Here is a 21,704-nt window from a genome sequence, read left to right on the forward strand (position 1 = left end):
GGATGAAACTTACAGGAACGGTAGCCTCTTCCGAGGGCATGATGCCTGCCAAGTTTCAAGAAGATAGGTGCAGGGGGTTCAGAGAAATTGCACCCCAAAATCTTGAGAGCCAAACTCCTGTCACTTGTATGGGTGAAGCCACAGTGGGGTCAAAACTGCAGGCTTGCTAGCCCCTGCTGAGGCAATGAAGCCTGCCAAGTTTCAATGAGATAGGTGCAGTGGGGCTCAGGGTTTTGGGGCCCTGCACCTCTGGCTGCCGACAGGCAAAACTCATGACATGGGTGCTTGTGACACTGTGCCTGGCTTGGGGCAGGGGGAAACCACTGCAGGCCTGGCTGTCAAGCCCTGCTGCAGCCACAAAGCCTGCCAGCTCTCAACGAGATAGGTGCAGCGGGGCTCGGGTTTCTGGGGCCCTGCACCTCTGGCTGTCGACAAGCAAAACTCATGACATGGGTGCTTATGACACTCTGTATGTGTTCAGGTACGCCCTTCCTGGCTCTGGGGCTTCTGCACAACACAGCAATGTGTCCCTGTGAGGTCTTCTCTTCACCTACAGCCTTGGTCCAGTCCACCACTGTAAATGACGGCAGGTGAAAATAACATAGCTGGCTCAACAGCAATAGCACCAGTAGCATCTAAGGTAGCCAAACGGAACTGTCACAGAGCCTTTCTTGTTATAAAGGAATTGGCAGCAAGAAGTAAAGATGTTGTGTTGGATATAGGTTACTCGTGGTATGTGTGATGGCTTATCTTGTGTTCTTATGTTTGTATGTACAAAACTGTGGGGAGAAGTGGACATGCCGGAGGGCAGGGAACAACTACAAGCAGACCCGGACAGGTTGGACAAATGGGCAGAAAACAACAGAATGCAATTCAACAAGGAGAAATGCAAAGTACTGCACCTAGGGAGGAAGAATGTCCAGCATACCTACTGCCTAGGAAATGACCTGCTTGGTGGCACGGAAGCGGAAAGGGATCTTGGAGTCCTAGTAGATTCCAAGATGAACATGAGTCGTCAGTGTGACGGAGCCATCAGAAAAGCTAATGGCACTTTATCATGCATCAGTAGATACATGACAAACAGATCCAAGGAGGTGATACTTCCCCTCTATCGGGCGCTGGTCAGACCGCAGTTGGAATACTGCATGCAATTTTGGGCGCTGCACTTCAAGAGGGATGTGGATAACCTGTAGAGGGTCCAAGAAGGGCCACTCGTATGGTTAAGGGCTTGCAGGCCAAGCCCTATGAGGAGAGACTGGGGCACCTGGACCTCTTCAGCTTCCGCAAGAGAAGGTTGAGAGGCGACCTTGTGGCTGCCTATAAGTTCATCACGGGGGCACAGAAGGGAATTGGTGAGGCTTTACTCACCAAGGCGCCCCCGGGGGTTACAAGAAATAATGGCCACAAGCTAGCAGAGAGCAGATTTAGACTAGACATTAGGAAGAACTTCTTCACAGTTCGAGTGGCCAAGGTCTGGAATGTGCTCCCAAGGGAGGTGGTGCTCTCCCCTACCCTGGGGGTCTTCAAGAGGAGGTTAGATAGGCATCTAGCTGGGGTCATCTAGACCCAGCACCCTTTCCTGCCTATGCAGGGGGTCGGATTCGATGATCTATTGAGGTCCCTTCCGACCCCAGCATCTATGAATCTATGTTTATTATGAAAAAAACCCTGAATAGTTAGAGAAATATCTCTTAGGAAGCTTTCAGGTTGAAAAACCCTTTGTCAGGCTGAGGAAGTACCTGCAGTTGGTCCTGGATGGAAGGAACAGTAAAGAAGCCAGAGGCTGGCCTGGCCTGCAATGCAGGCAAGAAAGCCAGTCAGTGAAAATGGAAATGGAGGTGTCAGGGGGTGGAGGGTAGGGGGAAAAGGGGGATGTGGCATTGAAGGTAAAAGTGTAGAGGTACCTGGGGAGTCACATGTCTGGCAGGTTGCAGCATGTGAGAATTCCACTGTCTAATCTATATTGAGTCCATGAGTTTCTGTACCTACTACCTAGGAGGCTGATGAAGTGCAGTTCATAGGCCCAGCTCTGATAAGTGGTTTGTAATTTCAAACAAGCACCTAACCTCATCACCAGAACTGAAGCCAACTTCCTACAGCTCAAAACACAAAACCTGCTATCTATCTCCAGTACCCCCACAAACTGCACACCAGAATCTATCAAACACAACAATACTTACCTGTGAGGGCACATTCTTCACCAAAAAAACACTATGCCTCCAGTATCTCAGGTCTGATCCTGAGAGGAAACAAATTGCCAACAACTTTTCACAGCCGGGCTTATGAACTTCATTTCATCAGTTTCCTAGATACAGAAACTCATGGACTCAATATAGAATAGACAATGGAATTATGACGTATTGCAACCTGCCAGACATCTGACTCCCCAGGTACCTCTGCAGTTTTACCTTTGCTGCTACATTCCCCTTTGCCCCCTACCCTCCACCCCTGCCTGTCCCTCACCCCCTGACGCCTCCATTTTCATTTTCAGTAACTGGCTTTCTTGCCGGCATTGTGGGCCAAGCTAGCCTCTGGCTTTTTCACTATTCCTTCCATCCAGGACCAACTGCAGGCACTTCCTCAGCCTGACAAAGAGATTTTCAACCTGAAAGCTGGCATCCCGGGCAGCTAATCTGAGCACACCGGGAGCCTTACAACTGCACAGTAACCAGCAAGCATCAGGCCTATCAGGTAGGTCTGGGCTTTCCCCAACCAGGACTGTGTGTGCATGTGTTAGCTGGAGGTTATGGTGCCTCCTACCCACCTTCACCAGAGGATCATCGGTCCTGGCATTTATGGGGCTGCCACACTGCCAGCCGTCCCACCAGGCCTTGGCAGGATGCAGTTTTAGTGGTCATGCCCAGGACCTGAGCCTTCTTCCCCATAGCCCCAAACCCATACCTCCAAATTTGTCTTGGCAGAGGAATGAGCTCAGCAGGGACATGTTCTTCCCCTGCTGGCTGGTGATGCAGTTAGTGCCCCCTCAAGCTGAGAGTGGGGCATTACCTAGTTTTTAAAATAATGAAAAAAGGAAATAGATGTGGACGGAGTGAGGAGGCTGGCATTCAGTCCATCTGCACCTGGAGCTTGGGGAACACCAGCTGCTCCACCAAACCATCATCCAAGCAGTGCGGGTGGGGTGTCATTACATCCCCAGTGATGCTGAACACTCTCTTGCTTGGCACACTAGTTGGTGGACAGGACAGGTGTTGCTGGGCAACTGTGACCAGATCTGACCATACTGGGCTGCGGCTTGCCCAGTAGGCCAAGGGGTCACACAGCAGCAGCTCCACATCCTTGGCAAGATAGGCAGCCACCAAGGCATGAGTGCTTCCTGCCTGATGCTGGGGTCTGGTGGCTCTGGACCCCACCATAGAAGCCATGCCCTTAGCCTATATTAGCAGTGCCTGTGGTGGAGGACAAGACTGGCTCGTGGATGGTATGCTAGCATGGGACAGTGGATCCCTCTGTTCCATGTCCCCCTCGCCTCTTCCATTCTGCCTCCCTGACTTTCTTTACCAGCATCTCCGTCCACTGATTCAGTGTTTGGCTGCCACATACAGTGCCCTTTGTGGCAGAAATGCCACCGTCTGTGTCCCTCTCCAGAAATCTGTTTCTGCCAGCGTGAGAGGCTGGTGTTGAATTCCTCAGGGAGGGGGATCACAAAAGCCTGGTGCCTCGGGTGTGGATTCTCTGGTCACCCGGGAAGGGGGAGGGAAAAGCCCCGCTCACCGGCCCAGGTGACCCGTGATGATTTTTAAATTGGTTGGCTAGTGGCTAGCACTGGCAGCTTCGATTGGACTGGGCTGCTGAGGTCAGAAAGGTTATTTAAAGGCCTGGTCCAGGAAGAAGGCAGCCATTAGCCATGCGGTCATCCAGGTGAATCTGAAACTGGCAGAGGACCTTCACCATCTGAAACTGGCTCTCTCTTCATAACCGTATGCTCAAAGAGTGACCTGCCTCCAGGGGAAAACTCCAACCACCTCTGGATGATGTGTGTGAGTAAGCTACTCGAGATCCGAGTAGCTATTTAGCTTACAGTAACTCAGATGTGTGATTAAAAGGGCTACCTCAGCCTTGCTGGTTTGCTCTATGGGATTCCTCTGATATTCCTATGATACTGCTCTACCTTTTACCCTGTTTTCACCCTACCCCCTGTAATCAATAAAGTTTTCCTTTGTGACCGGTGTGGGAGACTTATTGAGGGGTGTGTCTAAATTATGCCGAGGAGGCCCCTTAGGTCTGTGGACTAAGGGTGATTTTCCTATTAAGCCTCTGACTTGGGGAAGTGCCCCAAGTGACTGTATTGGGTCTAGTACCAAGTGAACGATCAGGCCTGTGTTTTCCAAGGTGCGCAGAGCCAGAATTGAGTCCAGAGCCTTGGATGGTGGCAGTGGGAACCCCAGGCTAGCGGGTGTGCTCCAGGGAAGGGGTCGGCCAAACGTGAGGCACCCCAGGGAGGGCACTTGGAGCCTGGAAGGTGGTCGGACGCAGTGAGGTGGGCGGCTCAATGCAGAAGCGCCCTCTACTGGCCCGCCACACCCTTCACCCTTGGGTCACACATGGCGGCCAGGACATGGACTATACTGGACCGCAAGGGATCAAGCCGTTTCCTGTTGCCCTCCTTCAGCTGCCTCACCAGTGCCTGCACGTCTGATGGAAGCGGCCTGCCCGAGTCAGGAACATTGATCCCCTGGAAGCTCTCCATTTGGCTCTGAAGTTCCCTCACTATGGGGATCACCTGGCTAAGGAGGGCATCAGCAGCACTGAGTCTCTTGGTGGCCTCGAGGAAGGGTCTGAGGACCACCAAGATCTGGGAGATGGTATCCCCCTCAGTTTTGTTCAGGGGGCCACTGATCCCGATCTCCCCAATCAGGGCCATCTCATGGATGGCCTTCTGTTTCTCCACCAGCCTCTTGAGCATCAGGTATGTGGAGTTCCACTGAGTCTTTATATCCTGCATGATATTTTGCTGCGGGATGTTCAGTTCTGTTTTTGTCCCACAGCATCTTGCCCCTCTTGATGCTCCAGTGGAAGTAGTCTGTCACCTTCCTGTATTTGGAAATGAGCTTACTGCAGCCCTGTCCCCCCTCCAAGGTGTCCCTGACAACAGGGTCCAACTTGTGTGCCACACAGTGAGTAGCAGAAAGCCCCCTTTTCCTCTTGCCTGCATTTGCTCTCCCCTCTTTGGATATGTTTCTCTTCTTCTACCTTTTCTTCCTTCCTCTTTCTTTCAGTATAAGATAAGGAATTGTGTTTTAAAGTTTGTATGTGTGCATTTTGTATCTCCCCTTGTATTTTGGTATTTTTATCTATTTGTGTGCCATGGCATTACTCTTGTAGCTTATATTTTATGCTCCTCACCTTTTAACTAAATGTGTTTAGTTTCAGAAGTAAGTTATACACTGTAACAATGTTAACAAGGGCAGGAGTTAAACTGCCGCTTCCCTGTATCAGGCGGGCCCCTGAAAGAGCGAGTGAATCAGTGATTGAATGCGTAACACAGTAGCAGGCAGTAATTAACACCTAGGAAAACCGCAGATCAACCAATGGAAGAAATCAATAGGTGACAATGTAGCAACCAGGAATTCTCTAAACTTCACTGTTCAAGGGCAAGAAGCCCTGGTCTGAGTTAATCAACACTGGGGACCAGCTTTTGAGCTGAATATCTCCAGATCGAGCGCTCCCAGAGCCCTATTCAAAATTCATCAACGGACTCCGAAACCTGCACGTACATGCGGACGACCCTTGGGGCTGACAGATGCCATCCAGTAGCCACCAAGGGGGAAGTCCCACGAGGGTCAACGACCCCTGGATTGGGCAAACCTGAAAACTGGGGAGTCACCAAAGTCTGCCAAGGACAGATAAGCAGTGAAGTGACCCTCTTGATCTCCAACTTGACCAGCACCCGACCTGTCCAGCCAGAAGGACCAGCCGACGACCCCCTTCTGGAAGATAACACCACGCTGAAAGAAGCCTCGACTGGCCATCGACGGCAGACTCCAGCGCCTGTGCGATAGGTATACCTGACTCTTGTAGCTCGCTACTGTGTATGTGCATGTGTGTGTGTGTGTGTGTGTGTGTGTGTGTGGGGACTAGCCCCAAGGTTTATGATTTAACTTCATTACAGTGTTTCAATCTGCCTAATAAACCAGAATTTTAAGGATCCCGAGTTGGACATTTGTAGCCAACATTATTTGATGGAGAATGTGGGCATTATTCTAGGATTATTAGCAGATTGGTAATTGGGGAGACCGTGTCTCCAGATTAGAATCCACATCCACAGAGGTGGGTGGGCAATGTCACCCAAGGGGGTGGACTAGGATTTAGACTTACCCAAGGGGGTGGGTAGACTCAAGGAGGGTCTGGATTTAGAAGTCACCCAAGGGGGTGGACTAGGATTTAGACTCACCCAAGGGGGTGGGCAGACCCAAGGAGGGTCTGGATTTAGAAGTCACCTAAGGAGGTGGGCATATCCCAAGGAAGGGATTTGGTTGTAGAACTGCAGGGGCAAGGACAGAGTTGGTTGGGAGCATGAGGGCTCAAGGAAACTGATAGGCTTGAGGCATGTTGAGGAAAATGTCTTTGTTTAGAACCCCCCCCCCCCCAAGGTTGGAGCAGGAGACCAAGAAGATAAGTGGGTACAGAGGGAGGAAATTTCCCCTCTTCATAGGGAGATTCTGAAGGGTGGACCCAGCCCATGGAGGGAGGATGTGTGCACCTCAGGCTTTTCCATAGGGGACATTGAAGCCCAATTTGAAAGATTTTGCCTTTGTGAAAAACCCTCGGTTCAAAGGCAACACATTGCGTTGGTCTGGCTACTATGGCATGCTGTAAAAACAGCAGTTGAGGAGAAAGCTCAGCAAGCCTCTGAAATTGAGGAAAAGGAGGAGCAAATACAAATTCTAAAAGATAGATGTGTCCAATTGGAAACCAGTAATCAGACTCTAAAGGGTTGTCTCAGAACTTGGAAAATGAAAATGAGCAATTGAGAAAAATAAATCAAGACAATGCCCGACAATTGGAATTATTGGTCCAAGAAAAGGCTAGCCGAGAAGCCTTGCAAAAATTGGTAAAGACAATGGCTAAAGACCAAGCCGAGAAGGGAGCCAAGGTCAACCATGGCCCCTGTCTAAATACCATTAACCGTTTGAACACGGAACTCCAGGAGCGCAGCCTGCAAATAGCAGCTGTCATCCGGGGAGACCAAGCCAGGGATCCAGACATCCCCTTCAATCTGGGAGAGATTTGGGGTGGGGAGATGTGGGGAGATCCAGAGGATGCAGGGGATCACTCTCCTGAAGACCCTAAGTCAGATCAGGAGAGGACCCTGGTGCCTGAGGTGAGCACAATCACATGGACCTCAGTCACTTGGGATGCTCAGGGAAAACCCATGGAAATCACACAGGTAACGGTCCCCCTCAGCGGAGCTGATCTAGCAGCTCTGGGCAAGACCCTGGGATCTGCTAACTTTAGGAATTTGGGACAGTGGTTGCAGAAATCCCTCAACGTAGTGGAGTGTGAAACCCTGAGTGTCCGGGAATGGCACCGCCTACTAAGGGCTTGCGCCACCCCAGAGATTCAGGCGGCTATGGATCAGGAGGACAGTTTTGGGGGAGACAATATTCCCCATACCATAGTGGGTTTGGGGATCAGTTTGGGGAGAAAGACATTTAAGGGACAGTTTGAGGCTGGCCACCAGATACCTGGGAAACCTGTTAGGGACTATGTGATCCGGTGTGTTATGTTGGGATTGCTGTCAGGGACGGTTCTGCCCCTAGACAAGGAGAACAAACGGACATCGGACATAAGAAGTATAGATTACCCTCCTGGGTTTTGGAAGGAGGTACAGGAAGGCATGCGTAAGTCCATAATTGGACTGATGGGGCCGCTCGGAGAGACCGGGAGATATGTGCTAGGAGAAGTCCTAGCCCGGGCTCAGGATGCAGAGAGGTTAATTGGACGTCAAGGGCGGGGCAATTGCAGCCACCCAGTTCAGAGAAAAGCTTAATGACACACCGAATTATATGGTTACCTATTCTAATGAAAGTGCATACCTCAAAACTGATAGGGGTTTGGGGGTCCAAATTATCGCCCCAGCCCACACTGGGTCAACCCAAGGGTATCAAAGGAAAGAGAGGGGGAAAACAGGATTCGGTCAGCAGCGTGGAAGTTTTTAATGCAGCATGGGGAACCGAAAGGGAAATGGCATGGAAAGCCTCTAGCCGAGCTGCTTATCAGAATGGCAGAGCTGAGTGGGGAGGGAGCAGCACCTCCCCTTTCTAACATGGTAGCAGCCTCAGCCCCGGTCTCCAGAGAGCACTGATGGAGCCCCTGTAATGAGACCCCTGAGCAAAGCCCTAGCGCATGGGAGAAATTGGGGACCCTCAATTGGGATCCAGGAGGGAGACCCCGAATACCTGTTACAGTGGGAACTGAAGGACATACCAGTGCACTCCTGGACACTGGAGCTGCGCTAAATGTATTTGGGAGGAAATGGGACCTGAAGCAGGAAAATGGGTACGTGTCCCAATTGAAACTGTTTAAGGGGGCAGAATAGATCTAACCCTAAATCTAGCTTTGTTAATAGGATTCCTTGTGTCATGAGGAGAGCATCCCAGTGACCCAGCTTGGGGAAAAAGAAAAAAAATGAGCCACCAACCACCTGACCCTTGAGGAACAGGGTAACCAATCTCTTAATCCTGCCGGCCACCCTTCTTGGCTAGCAGGAAGGAATGGCTCTGAGCCACTGGAAAATACACATTGGACAGGCTGATCAGTGCCCACCCGGATGTTGAGGCAGGAAAAGGCCAGAAAAATCCTCAACTTAGAATGGCCACCATCCTGTAGGTAACTGCTCCACTTTTGCAGTATAAAAGAAAAGCACCCCAAGAATGGAAAATGATGTGTGCACTGCCACTGCACATGTCAACATTGTACTTTGTAACTATGAATAATCAGCCACTGCAAGGAGTTTTCCTTGGCAGGTTTGTGTGTGTTTGTTTTCTTTTGCAGAAACCACAGTGTAGTCAAAGGTGATTGACAAACCATGAGGCCTCATTACCATCAGCAGCATCTTCCTCATCAAAGCCATGGCAAAAATTGTCTTGTCTGTTTGTGTTGTCTTGTTATATGTTTTGTGTTTGTTTGTTTGGTTTGTTTTAAGTTGTGACAGTTTAAATACATATGAATATCATAAAGATATAATAGGAGTAATTGGTAATACCCCCTCTAAAAACTGAACCGGTCTGTGGATCCCAGACCAGAACACTTCCGTCCGGTTGAACTGGAAAGTCGTTCTGATATTTGAAACAAGGGCAGTAATTCTCAAAAGGTTTTAGATTTCACTTGGTTAGCAAAAAGATATGTATTAAATCATGTGTAGTTTGTTTTTTGGGTTTTGTTTTTTTTTCCTCTGTACTTCTCTTAAGGATTTAAATGCTATTTAGAATATCAGTATAACAAGATGTATGTAAAAAAAAAAACTGCATTCAAAGTCACATTTTAATAAGCAAAGAGACAACAATACCATTGTAACTGTTCAAATCAACCTTGTTATGTTATTTTCTCTCTTCCACCTCCCAAGGCTTTTCTCTTTCAATATCTTTTAACTGTCCAACTTTTGTTTTAACTTCAAACCAGCTGAAGACGACACACCTCCTGCCTATACAGCTGAACAATGGTGTTCAAACAGTATAGTGACATCACCCTTGTGTAAGGCCCATGTCAAGAGGGGGAATAATGTAGCAGAAAGCCCCCTTTTCCTCTTGCCTGCATTTGCTCTTCCCTCTTTGAATATGTTTCTCTTCTTCTACCTTTTCTTCCTTCCTCTTTCTTTCAGTATAAGATAAGGAATTGTGTTTTAAAGTTTGTATGTGTGCATTTTGTATCTCCCCTTGTATTTTGGTATTTTTATCTATTTGTGTGCCATGGCGTTACTCTTGTAGCTTATATTTTATGCTCCTCACCTTTTAACTAAATGTGTTTAGTTTCAGAAGTAAGTTATACACTGTAACAATGTTAACAAGGGCAGCAGTTAAACTGCCGCTTCCCTGTATCAGGCGGGCCCCTGAAAGAGCGAGTGAATCAGTGATTGAATGCGTAACACAGTAGCAGGCAGCAATTAACACCTAGGAAAACTGCAGATCAACCAATGGAAGAAATCAATAGGAGACAATGTAGCAACCGGGAATTCTCTAAACTTCACTGTTCAAGGGCGAACCCCTTGTCAAACTTTTTGAAACATTTTGACCTGCCCTGTTTCATTTCAACCCTGCTTGGAGCCTCCGTTTCATTTCAACTTTGCTGTTTCGAGGCTGAAACGGCTCGAAACAGCTTCAAAACAAAACGGGCAGCAAAATTTCTCACGGCCCTAGGTAGTAGGGCCACTTATGGTTCTAGACTCTTGGATTTGGTATTAGTTTTGGCTAATGTGGCCTGGGATACATAAAATTAGAGGAAAAACAAATGTCTGGTGGTGCTACACCCTCCCAGGCCTGGGGTTGGCTAGTCACTTGGGTGCACCACGAGGACAGCTGTGAATTGTGGTGAATTTGAGGGCTGTTCTGCCTTTTGGGGGTGCTTGGAGCTGTATGCTGGAGCTGTGCCACCTGGAGACTTCCCTTTGCCAGGGGGCTGCCTTAACTGGCCAGTTAATCTTTCTCCCTGCTTTGCCCTTGGAGATGCAGTTTGTCTGTTGCCTGGCAACATCTCCCAGCCCTGTTGCCGAGCGCAGAATGTTTGGGTTTGTCACTGGATTGTTTGTCCCAGAGGTTCTGTACCTCACCACTCGCGTAGGCGCCTAGCCTGAGCGGGGTTGTGATACTCGTCGGCACGTCTGGCCTCCCAGTTACTTCAGCTTGTCTGACTTCCCCGGACAGTGAGACGTGATAGAGGATAATGTTCCCTGTAGGTTTGGAGAAGGGAGAGTTTCAGCAAGAGATTTTACATACAAGATGCAAATTTTAGGGTTTGTTTTGTCTTTCAAGGGTGCAATTTGAATACTTTAGACCAGGGGTTTTCAGCCTTTTTAAATAAGTGTACCGCTTCTGTTTCAAGGTTTCAGCTCATGCACCCCTTTATATTTTTTCTTGTTTTTAAGCCGGGGCAGATCCAGGCTTCCCCAGTGAGGGAGGGAGTGAAGCTGGGGCAGGTGCTGCACAGCCGGGGTAGGGTATGGGACAGAGCCATGAGGGCTCATCTGGGCAGCTCGGGGGGGGAGGGGGGGGACGGCTCCCACCCCTGTACGCATCCTGGGAGGGCATGAGGTACACGTGTCCCTGGATCTGCGCATGGGGTGAGGGCTGGCTGCCATTGTGGGGGGTGGGGGGCAGATTGAGGTCACAGCAGTGGGGGAGGGAATGAGGCTTGGGGCAGGGGCTGCCCAGCCGGGGCAGGACACGGGACTGAGCTGCGTAGGGCAGGGGAGCAGCTACCACCGCTTCAGGCACCCTTGGGAGGGCATATGTCCCCAGATCTGTGCATGGGGTGCAGGTGGGCTGCAACCAGCGATGGGATCTTCACAGCAGGGGGCTGGACTGGGCTGAGCCGCGCTCGGGGTGGGTGTTGGTGCTGGGAGGGGAAGTTGGGGGTGCTGTGGCAAATTCTGGAGGGGCTGCAGCACTTCCCTGTAGTCCCACTCCCGTAGGCCCCTGCAGTGAGGGAGGGAGTGGGGCTGGAGCTGGAGCAGGGTTAGGCGCTGTCCAGCCGGGGCAGAGCACAGGATGAAGCCATGGCTCGTTGGGGAGGTGTGGGGGGTGGTGGCTCCCACCGATGCATGCATCCTGCGAGGACACGGGACATACGCCCCGGATCTGCATGTGGGGCAGGGCAGGCTGGGGCCAGGGCCGGGCCTGCACCAGGCTCTTCCTGGCAGGGGCTGGGCCGGGCTGTGCTTCAGGCGAATGTTGGTGGCGCTGAGAGGGCGCTATGGGAAGGGGCTGCAGCCACTGCAGAATTCACTGTAGCTCCTCCAGGCCCCCTCCCAGTGCAGCCCAACCCAACACCCCTGCTGGGAACAGCCCAGTACTGCCCTGGTCCAAGCGTACAGCTCCCCACAGCCCACCCTATTACATATCTGGGGGCATGCACCCCTTGTGCCCTCCTGGGGTGTGTGCAGCGGTGGGAGCCGTCAACCCCCATGTGTCCCGGACAAGCCACTCACGGCTCTGTCCTACGCTGCAACCCAGCTGGGCAGCCCCTGCTCCAGCCCTCAGCCCCAGCCCCACTCCTTTCCTTATCTTAGGGGCCTATGGGAGGGAGGGGCTGCATCCACTCCGGCATTTGCCATAGCCCCCCCTGCAACTGCCCTCCCAGTGCCACTGCTGCTCACCCCAAGCACAGCCCGGCCCAGCCCCCTGCCCCCACCCCCACCCAGAACAGCCCTGCGCAGTACCACCAGCGCATGCATTTTAGGTGATGCTACTGTGCAGTAGATAATTCCTGCGCAGTAAGCTAATCTACTGCAAAGTGTCTCCTGTAGATGCACCACAGATACCTAGCACTGTTGAAAACCAAGCACCGTGTTTAAATGCCTAATTAGGGATTTTTGAATAGATGTGATATCTTTTATTAGACCAACTGAGTAGTTGGGAAAAAGTTCTTAGCAAGCTTTTGGGCACAGTCGCCCATCTTCAGGCATAGGTAGGTAGTCTCTGCTGTTCTGAAACTCCAAGGAAAGAGAGAAGCTAAAAGTGTGACAGGGTGTTAGTGAGAATGTAAATAGGTAGAAATTAGGAAAACAAAAGGTAAAGTAGGGGAGGGGGAAAACGGGGGGAAAAGCCAAAGCTGAGTAAGGGAGACTGTACAGTGGTGGAATTCAAGGTAGAAAAGAGGCTGTCTGTGAAAAAGGAAATGGATGGAAATTGGGAAGACAGAGGGCAGAAAAGGAGGGGGGAGGGGAAAGAAAACGGTAAAACATCAGGGCTGACAGGTACCTGATGAATCAGATGCCAGGCAGGTTGTAATGTGTCATAAATCCGATGTCTATATCGAGTCCATGATTTTTTGTATCCAGTAGATTTATGAAGTGAAGTTCGTAGGCTCATCTATGAAAGGTGTTTTGTAAGTTCGCTTTGAGGATTAGAACTGAGAGATCGGAGTGATTGTTTCGTGAGAAATGTGCCTCCACAGGTAGTTGGATATTCTTGTCTTTGATCAATTTTCGGTGTGCGTTCATTCTGATGCACAGTTGTTGTTTGGTCTCTCCAGCATATTTTCCATCAGGGCATTTGGTGCACTAGATGAAATATATAACGTTTCTGGAGGTGCAGGTGTAAGATCCAGGAATGGTGATTGAGTTGTGGGGTGTAGTTATTGTGGGGGTTGTGGAGATGTGTGGGCAGGTTTTGCATTTCTTCTCTTGGCATGGTCTGGTTCCATTGGATGTGGCTTGGGTTATAGCAAGCTTCTGGTGATGAGGTTAGTGAGGTTCGGTGCTTGGTTAAAGGCTAGGATGAGTGGTTCTTGAAAGATCCCTTTAAAAATTGTGCTGTCTTCTAGTATGGGTTGCCAGTAGGTTCCAGGGAAGGGTGATATGTCATAACTAATGGTGTGCAATTTATGGAGCTTTTCTTTTTGAACTGCAGCCACTGTATCCAGATAGCTCTTTCAAAAGTGTGATCTGTCTCTCTGGAGGAATGTCCTTGTTGAGTGAAGTGGCTATCATGGGTATTCTTGCTGCAAATTAGGTGGTATTGGAGAGCTTGGCTGTAAATTAAAGCTTTCTTGATGTGTTCAGGGCGATTGCCGGTTCTCTGTAGATATATACATGGCTACAACCAAAAACCCAGTAACTATGGATTTAGAAGCCTAACTTTAGGCTTTTAAATTGGAAATCTTTGGCCATTTTTAATCTATGGTATCTGTAGACACAGATTTTATGTCATTGGTGGCTGCCCACCATGTCATATGTAGCTATTTTACTTTTTCAGTGGGATGGCAAGTAACACAGAGGTAATGGGGAGGTCTAGCAGTAGATGGGCGACAAGAGGACAGTATACATGTATGTGCTTCCTTGCCACTTAGTCATTTTCCAGGCTTCTACAATAAGTCAAAAATTTAAAGGCTGGAAAAGTCCTATTAGTAGATCATTCTTCCCATCTTTCTCTCAAGCAAGATTGTTTCAGATCATTCATGTTCTAGAGCTCTGTTCCATCTTCTTCTAAAAAGTCCAAAATTACTAGGCTTTAAGTGCTTCCCTAGGGGGACTATTTGACATCCCAGCCCATTTTACTACCAGGGAGTTTTTCCTTATATTAATCTTAAATTTCCTTTCCTTCATTGTATTCATTCACTCTAGCCATGTATGGCTCTAAATAATTCTTTCCTCTTTTATGTATACCAACTGTCAAATATTCACAGCTTATGATCATTGCCTCCTGTTTAGTTAGCATTCGATTCTTTTAATCTTTCTTTACACACTGGTTTTTCCAGCAGGCTGATCATTTTTGTTTTTCTGCTAGATATCCTCCAGAATTTAAATATTTTTCTTGCAATGTGTAGATTAAAATATACTGCCATTAACACACAGACACATGTGAATCCAGATGTTTATATATGCAGAAGGAGCAACTAAGGCTCCTGAGATATCTCTTAGTGACATAATCCTTTTCCAGATGAGATAAAATGTACAGATAGGGATGAATATTGTGAAGTTTGTTTAAAAAAAGGGGGGGCGGGGGGAAGGACGCTTGCACAGTGGTGAGCCCTGGGCAGTGATTTTGGGCACTTTCCTTGTAAAAATTATTTCCCCTTGAAGTAGGCAAAAGGATTAGCAGATGGGATGCTTGAGGGATTTCTTCCAGGAATCTCACTGGATATTTTAGCCACAGGTGACACTCCTTTGGCATTCATCCAGTTGTTTGTACTGCTAAAAGATCGTCAGTTTGTCTACAGGTATTTGGGGTACAATATTCAACAGGTCTCCATTTTGTGCCCACAGAAAGCTTGCAAGAATGCCAATTTACATGCATAAAATCCAAACCTGTATTTGTACATGTCCATTTTTAATCACATGCTTTATTTGTAAGTTAATCTATATATGCAGATGAGAAGACAAGTAAAAATTGGGCTAAAGCATTTAGTGGTTCTCACTTTCCTACACTAACACTTCTCCCCCTACCTTTCCTCACTGTCTGTTTCAGGTGATAGATAGACAGCTTCCGAGAGCAAGGACGGCATCAACAGCTCGAGCTCCATCGGCTTCACCTCAGTCTATTCGACTGCCTTCAGTTGATTTGGGTAAAACAACAATAAGCTATAGACTAATTGTGTGTACTGCTTACTCTGTGAGACGAGACCTGTTGTACTTTAAGGGCTTATGCAGAAGACCAAGGCTTCTGAAATACACTCTGAATAGGAGTGTATTTCATCCAGAATAAACTCCTGCAATGGAACAATTCCTCCATTAGGGTAGGAAAGAATAGCTCAAGAACATCTGTTTTCTGAAGAAAGTGTAGGTTCAAGGTTCAGTCTCTTCAAGTGAATGCTCCTAGGGGCTGGACCAGGTGACCCCTGAGATTCCTTCCAGTCCTATGATTCTGTGAATGTCTTTGAGTCAAATCATGGGCGCTGTTATACATCCCAGATAGGACGGCCATGTTGCAAGCAGCTACACGGGATGGAATAGTCTGTATCCCAGTTCAGAATACAGGAGTAGAGTCCAGAACACCTGCATATTTCTCATATAACTTCTAGAGGAGATTCAAAACTGCACAGACTACTCAGGAACGCTGACTACAGTATTAGGTTAATGGGTCTGTATAATCATAGATCTACTGTCTTGTCCTGCCTCCAGATGTCCATCTGTGAGCTTGTTTACACAGCCTCTGTGCCATGCCTGGGAATAATGCCAAGAAGCCCATCCTGCCCACTCACTCCAACTCCCAGAAATCTCTTTAAAGCATCCTTAGGGTGTGCTTGCTGCCTCATTTCTGCTATTCATGCACGTGGAGTAGAACTAGCACATGGGCAGGGATTATTTCCTTGATGACATGACTGAGTTTCCTGGACCAACAATGTAAACATGCCTGTAGTGTTTAATGCAGTTTACAGGCCATTGCCCAAGAGACCAAATGCAAAGCTGAATGTAGCCTGTGACCACAGGAATTTCATGAATTTAGAATCAGAGGTATATTTTCAAAATATTACTGTGTAGGGCACCACTTGCATACCCAAAACATGGCAAAGGTAAGGAGAACAGAATTTAAAGGTCCTGAGCTTCCTCAGTTTAGATTGCAAGCTTAATTTTCCAGTAAAATTGCCCTTTAGTTTGATTTTTTTTTTATGGCAATGCTTTATATACTATTACATTGTATTTTCTTTTCTTTTTTTAATATATAGATAATAAAAATAGGTCAAACCCACCTACACCTTTAAGCAGTAAGCCACCTTTTTACACAAGTGTTGAGCGTGCAGAAAGGGAAAAGGTATGTGTTCATGTCAATTGTAATTAACATAGTCTGTACAGAGTCTGTTTATGTCAAAATTTCCCCTAGTTCAACTGTTTTGTGTGGTGAAGTGAGTTTCTTTCCTGCTAAAATTAGAGATAACATGAAAATTAATCAGTTGACTACAAGCTATAAAAGCTTTTGTAGATGGAAAGGCTGTATTTCTTATCTCTTGGCTGATGCTGGATGTGTCTGCATAGAATTCTTGCAGGAGTTTCTCAGGGTACCAGAGTGTCCTTGGAGGGACATTCCCATGTAAGTCTCATTCGTCTACTCTGCCTGGTACACACCAAACCCAGAAGTGCACTGGTGAAGCTGCTCCAAGAACATCCTCAGTGACTGCTCTTAATACGCTGGAGCCTAAAGTCAGGAGGGCAGTCCTGAAAGTGACACGCTGTCCCTGCTGGGATACTGCTGGGAATGCAATGGAGATGTACCCTCAAAGAGCATCCTTTCAAATGAAGGATGCCCCAGATATAGTATGTCCTTCAAGCACATTTATAGATTCTATAATATTAAAAACAGGAAATGATGTACGGTCTAATCACTAACAAGTAAATCATGGAAATTGGAGTAAACGGGCTTGAGTTTCAGTCCAGTCTTTGCCATCAATTTCCTGTGTTACCTGGAATAAGTCACTTAATAACACTGTGCTTCAGTCTTCCCATCTGCTACACAGAGTTAACAGTATTTGTTTACAGTTTATTTGGCCTGATGTAATAATGCTCACGATGTGATGTGAAGTGTGATGATAGTGGAGTCTCTGAAAATTCTAACAATTGTGCTTAAGTATCTTGTTGATTCAGAGTGGGGGTGCTGCCTTTTATAGGTGATGTTCTGCACAAGATGGAAGCATTGTAACTTGCAATGGCAGCTGGTGGTTTTCTGTTGCTTTTCAGCTAGGCTTTATAATGCTTATTATTTTAATGACTTTTATCCTGTGTACTCCACATGTAAAGTCATATGGCTTCTTAATTTGTATATATAATTCATACATAGTGTGTATGACTGTTCATAGGCATGCTGTTCTTTGGACTCTCAACAGAATGGCTTGTTTCACCTGCCTGTATTCACAAACATTACTATATACCAACCAAGGGCCAGATTCTGTTACCTTGACACAGATGCAGTATCTTGCTGCCCCTTTATTGTAATCCCTTTAAGACTAATGGATTACTTACAGCTGATGTCCAGTCTTACAAAGACTTAGGCATGTGTTTAACTTTGCCTCTGTAAGTAATCCTGGTGATATTTATAGAGTAACACATGAGAGCAAAGTTAAACTTGCACACAAGTCTTTCAAAAATCTGGGTCCTAAGGTAATAAATGAGTTCAATTGACCCCTTGTTAGTATTCATGTCATTCCATCGAGGTACAGTGTTATATAAAAGACAGGTTCCCTCCTGAAGAACTTACAATTCGATAGACACACGTATCTCAAAATCTGTAAATACAGGCTGAATTACTTGGAAAGATTGTCAAAGTACATAAAAAGCAGACATTTGCATCAAGAGTCAAACGTCGACAGTCTAGAAGAGCGCTGAACTTGGAACTTGAAGAAGAGATTCATATTCCAGAGGAAAATGAGTACGCTCGTTCTGATCCCAGCCGGGCTTTTACTGTTGCAAAAAGTAAGCATATTCTTTTAGCTTTGCCTATAGTGTTACTCATCTTGGTACAGTTTTCCATAAGACTGCACATCAATCATTCATCTAAAAGTTATTGTTTAGGGCCAAATCCTATAATTGTACCCTTCATTTGTTTAGAATCTTTTGATTTCAATGGGGATCCATTACAGCTCACCCACAGAGATTTTGCTAAAGGACTTTTTCCTTTGCAGACTCTGGACAAGGATTTAAGCATACGTTGTCATTCTGAAGAGAGGGGGAATATTTGTAATAAACCGTAACTTTTCCTTTTTCCCCATCTCACTGCTACTACAATGTTCTATGACTAGATTAACCTGGTACAAAACTTCGCTCCATTATGTGGAAGGCTCTCTCCAACAGTAGAGTGGCAGGGACGCGAATTCTTTTAAATGAATCCTATTAAGAGTTAATATAAAGTCATTTTTGTTTAATAAACTAAACAATGTGTTAAATACATTATAAATATATGAAAACAATTGTCTTTTATTGTAGCTTATTCTGTAGAAATTTGAGAAATATGTTAACATCATCAGGTTAATTTGAACACATTTTTTTTTTTAAAGCTTGCCATACTAACAAACAGTCTGTAAGAAATTTTATCAATGAAAGGAAGGAAATATTTCGACTGCAGGTACCATAAAATATTTTTCTTCTTCCTATAGTTAATGGAACACCTAAAATTAAATAAGAATAACAGTTAATTATATTAGAATAAGTTTGTTTATCTATGTGTCTGTATATTAAAAATGGTAAGACTGATTCAGAAGAAAAATCCCATTGTTCTCAAATTGGGAAGCCAGTACGCACAGTAAAAGTTAACCGGACAAACTATTTAAGTCAGAAGAACTACTTGCATGAATAAGTATCTGCAGGACTTGACCCTGAATCTGGTAGGAAGTTGAGCAAGGTTCATAGTCACTGGGTGCGCTTTACTGAAGAGTAGACTAATTAGGTGCATAAAGTGTCACTGTCTACACGTGCACTGGTATTAGGGCACAGTAAATTAATTAACTCGTCAGTAAGATAATACTGTCTGGGACAGTACTGTTTTAGAGTGTAGCATTTAAGTGCAATGAAACACACGTGTAGATGGTGACAGAGGCTGGCCACACTGCTCTGCACGTTCTGCATAGGGTTACCATACGTCTGGGTTTTCCTGGACATGTCTCTTTTTTGGCCCCCTGCACTGCGACTGGGTGGGTTTTTACAATACAATCAAAATGTTCAAGTTTCTTGCTGTTCCTCTGCCCTCCCAGGCCAGCTGCTTGGGGCTGGGAACAGTGGGCAAGGTGATTGGCTGTTGTGGGGAGGGGGGCCATGTGATACAGGCAGCCAGTCACTTTGCGGGAGAGCAGAGGAACAGCAAAAATCAGCCAGGGGGAGGCAGGGAAGAATGGAAAGCAAGAGAGCAAATGTGGGAGCTGCTTGGCTTGGGCAGGGGGCTGCAGGTGGGGAGTGCGGGGCAGGGGGCTGTGGTCAGGGGTGAAGGGCATCACTAGGTAGGGGGGACCGTGGGTGGAGAGTGGGGGGCACCAACAGGAGTTGGGAGAGGGAAGGGGCTGCAGACAGGGCGTGAGAGGCACTGCCTGAGTTGCTGGGGGGCTGCAGGTTGAGAGTGAGGGGCACTGGCAGGGCTAGAGGGCAGGGGCTGCTGGCAGGGATTGAGGGGCACTGGCAGGAGTGAGGGGCATGGGGGACGGGATGGGTGACTGGGTTGGGTGTGCAGGGCCCTGACAGTGCTAGGGGACTGCAGGTCGGGAGTGGGAGGCACCAGCAAGAGATGTGGGGCAGGGTACTGCTGTTTGGGAGTGAGGGGCACTTCCAGGGCTCAGGTCAGTGGGTCTGGAGTGAGAGACAGCAGGGCTGGGGGGGCATGGTTTGTCATTGAGGGGCAACAGAATGGGCAGAGGCAGGGCATTAGCATGTCACTGCCCCCCTACCATCATATTCCCCTCCCCAACCCCCACCCCTCCCATGGCAGGTGTCCTCTTTTTTGGACCTGCAAATATGGTAACCTTAGTTCTGCATCCTTGTCCCCCAGCCAGCCCCTCTGCTGCCCAACACTGCTGTTGGGCACCCAGGGCTGACCCTGTGAGCCTGCTGCCAGCCTGGGGCTACTCCGCCCCAGCTCAAAGTGGAATGCCTGTTCCACATGCAGTGGGGCACATGGCAAGTTACCTTGAGTGGCATAGGGGAGTCTGGGGCCAGCACTGTGCTGGCTCCAGCCACCTTAGTTGGGGTGCTGGAGCCTCCTGGGCCTGCACTAGTGGCCATCCTGCTGTACGGAGCCTGGCTGGCAGCAGAGTGCAGCTCCAGGCAGCTAGGCTCCAGTTTTGGGCAGTGCACACTGCCGCCACATGCACTACTCTGCTTTTTTTTTTCCTGCGAGGTTTTTGAACCCTTCAGTGTCCAGGGGTCAAAAAAATCCTCTGCACTGCTCCCTTGCAGCATGGAGCACAACTGAACGTGCAATACGTGGTGCCACAGACGTTTCTGCAGCACCACATACCACACAGCTGTGGTTGTCTGGATGCAGCCATTGAGCCATAGCTTGGTAGCAGATTTTGAATCTGGTGCTTGTGAAAGCTGTCAAACTAATGTCATTGTACACAGATGCTTCCTACATCTAAAGAGAAGATGCAGTACAGACAAGGCTAGTATAAACTTTTCCACACCTCTAAATTTATATTCAAACCTCCTATTGGCTTTGTGAGAGAAGTTCAAGCACAGCAGTATTCTGTCTCTGCCTTCTGTTGTGGACACCAGTGTAGCAATGTTTTTCAAGCTCTGAGCTGACAAAGGGCTTTCCTTACATTGGGGATAATCCCTGGAGGAAGGTTTGCCTCCTAAAATGCTTAACTCTTTTGCAAAAACAACAGAATGACACTTGTGAACTGGGGCAGTGCTAACAGTGTGGGTGAAAAGCAGAAGCATGATTCTTGATTCTGCATTTCCTGGCATTGTGTTTAAATATGTAACCTCAGCATTGAAATAACATTTGGTCCATTAATTCCTACTGCATGGTAATAGGATGGTTATTTCTGTCCCCTCCCAATACATGTATTGCTCAGTTGCTTTTGCTTGCTGAAATGATGAAAGTAACACAGAATACATGAGGACAGCATTTTAATGTAATGTTTTATCCCTGTTTTGTTTCCATAGTATGCAATAACAGTAAAACAAGGAACTATAGAGGAGCTGGAAAGAACAGCACTCCAGAAGGAGAAAGAGTTCAGGGTTGCTGAAGAAAAGCTGAAAGAAGATGCCATCGCATTCGAGGAATTCCTGAAAGCAAATGATGGAAGTTCTGCAAATGCAGCTAAAATGTTAGACTCTCTCACAGTTAATGTTTGTTTTGACTTTGGATCCACAAAAAACTGTATATACAGGGTGCTAAAATATTTCTATTTTACTTATAGTGTAGCCCAAGAAAAAAAATCAAAAGAGCAAGCAGCGGGAGAGCTCAAATCAGCTCTTAATGAACTCCGTGTTGTTCAAAGGTGAGGATGTTATGTTACTAACTTACCCTTGCTTTTCTGATCACAGTGGTAATTAAGTCTAAAGAACTGTCTTGGGGAAGAAATATTGTTGCCTTGTGGCCCCCTGT

General features: G+C 47.3%; 1 protein-coding gene across 2 annotated transcripts in view; it reads left to right on the forward strand.

Annotated features, from left to right (window-relative positions):
• The first annotated feature begins 2,556 nt into the window (after nucleotides 1-2,556).
• CCDC38 (coiled-coil domain containing 38) overlaps nucleotides 2,557-21,704 on the forward strand; it is a 42,920-nt gene continuing 23,772 nt past the window's right edge. The window contains exons 1-8 of one of the 2 annotated variants that reach the window (XM_059726349.1): nucleotides 2,558-3,998; nucleotides 5,007-5,135; nucleotides 15,144-15,240; nucleotides 16,342-16,427; nucleotides 17,905-18,079; nucleotides 18,661-18,728; nucleotides 21,260-21,423; nucleotides 21,517-21,597. In XM_059726349.1, coding sequence (XP_059582332.1) covers nucleotides 3,990-3,998; nucleotides 5,007-5,135; nucleotides 15,144-15,240; nucleotides 16,342-16,427; nucleotides 17,905-18,079; nucleotides 18,661-18,728; nucleotides 21,260-21,423; nucleotides 21,517-21,597 — 809 coding nt within the window. In that variant the 5' untranslated portion in view covers nucleotides 2,558-3,989. Of the gene's footprint in view, nucleotides 5,136-15,143; nucleotides 15,241-16,341; nucleotides 16,428-17,904; nucleotides 18,080-18,660; nucleotides 18,729-21,259; nucleotides 21,424-21,516; nucleotides 21,598-21,704 lie in introns of both variants that reach the window. The other variant, XM_059726348.1, reaches the window with a different exon arrangement.

This window comes from Alligator mississippiensis, chromosome 4, assembly GCF_030867095.1.
Source record: "Alligator mississippiensis isolate rAllMis1 chromosome 4, rAllMis1, whole genome shotgun sequence".
Classification (NCBI taxonomy): domain Eukaryota; kingdom Metazoa; phylum Chordata; order Crocodylia; family Alligatoridae; genus Alligator; species Alligator mississippiensis.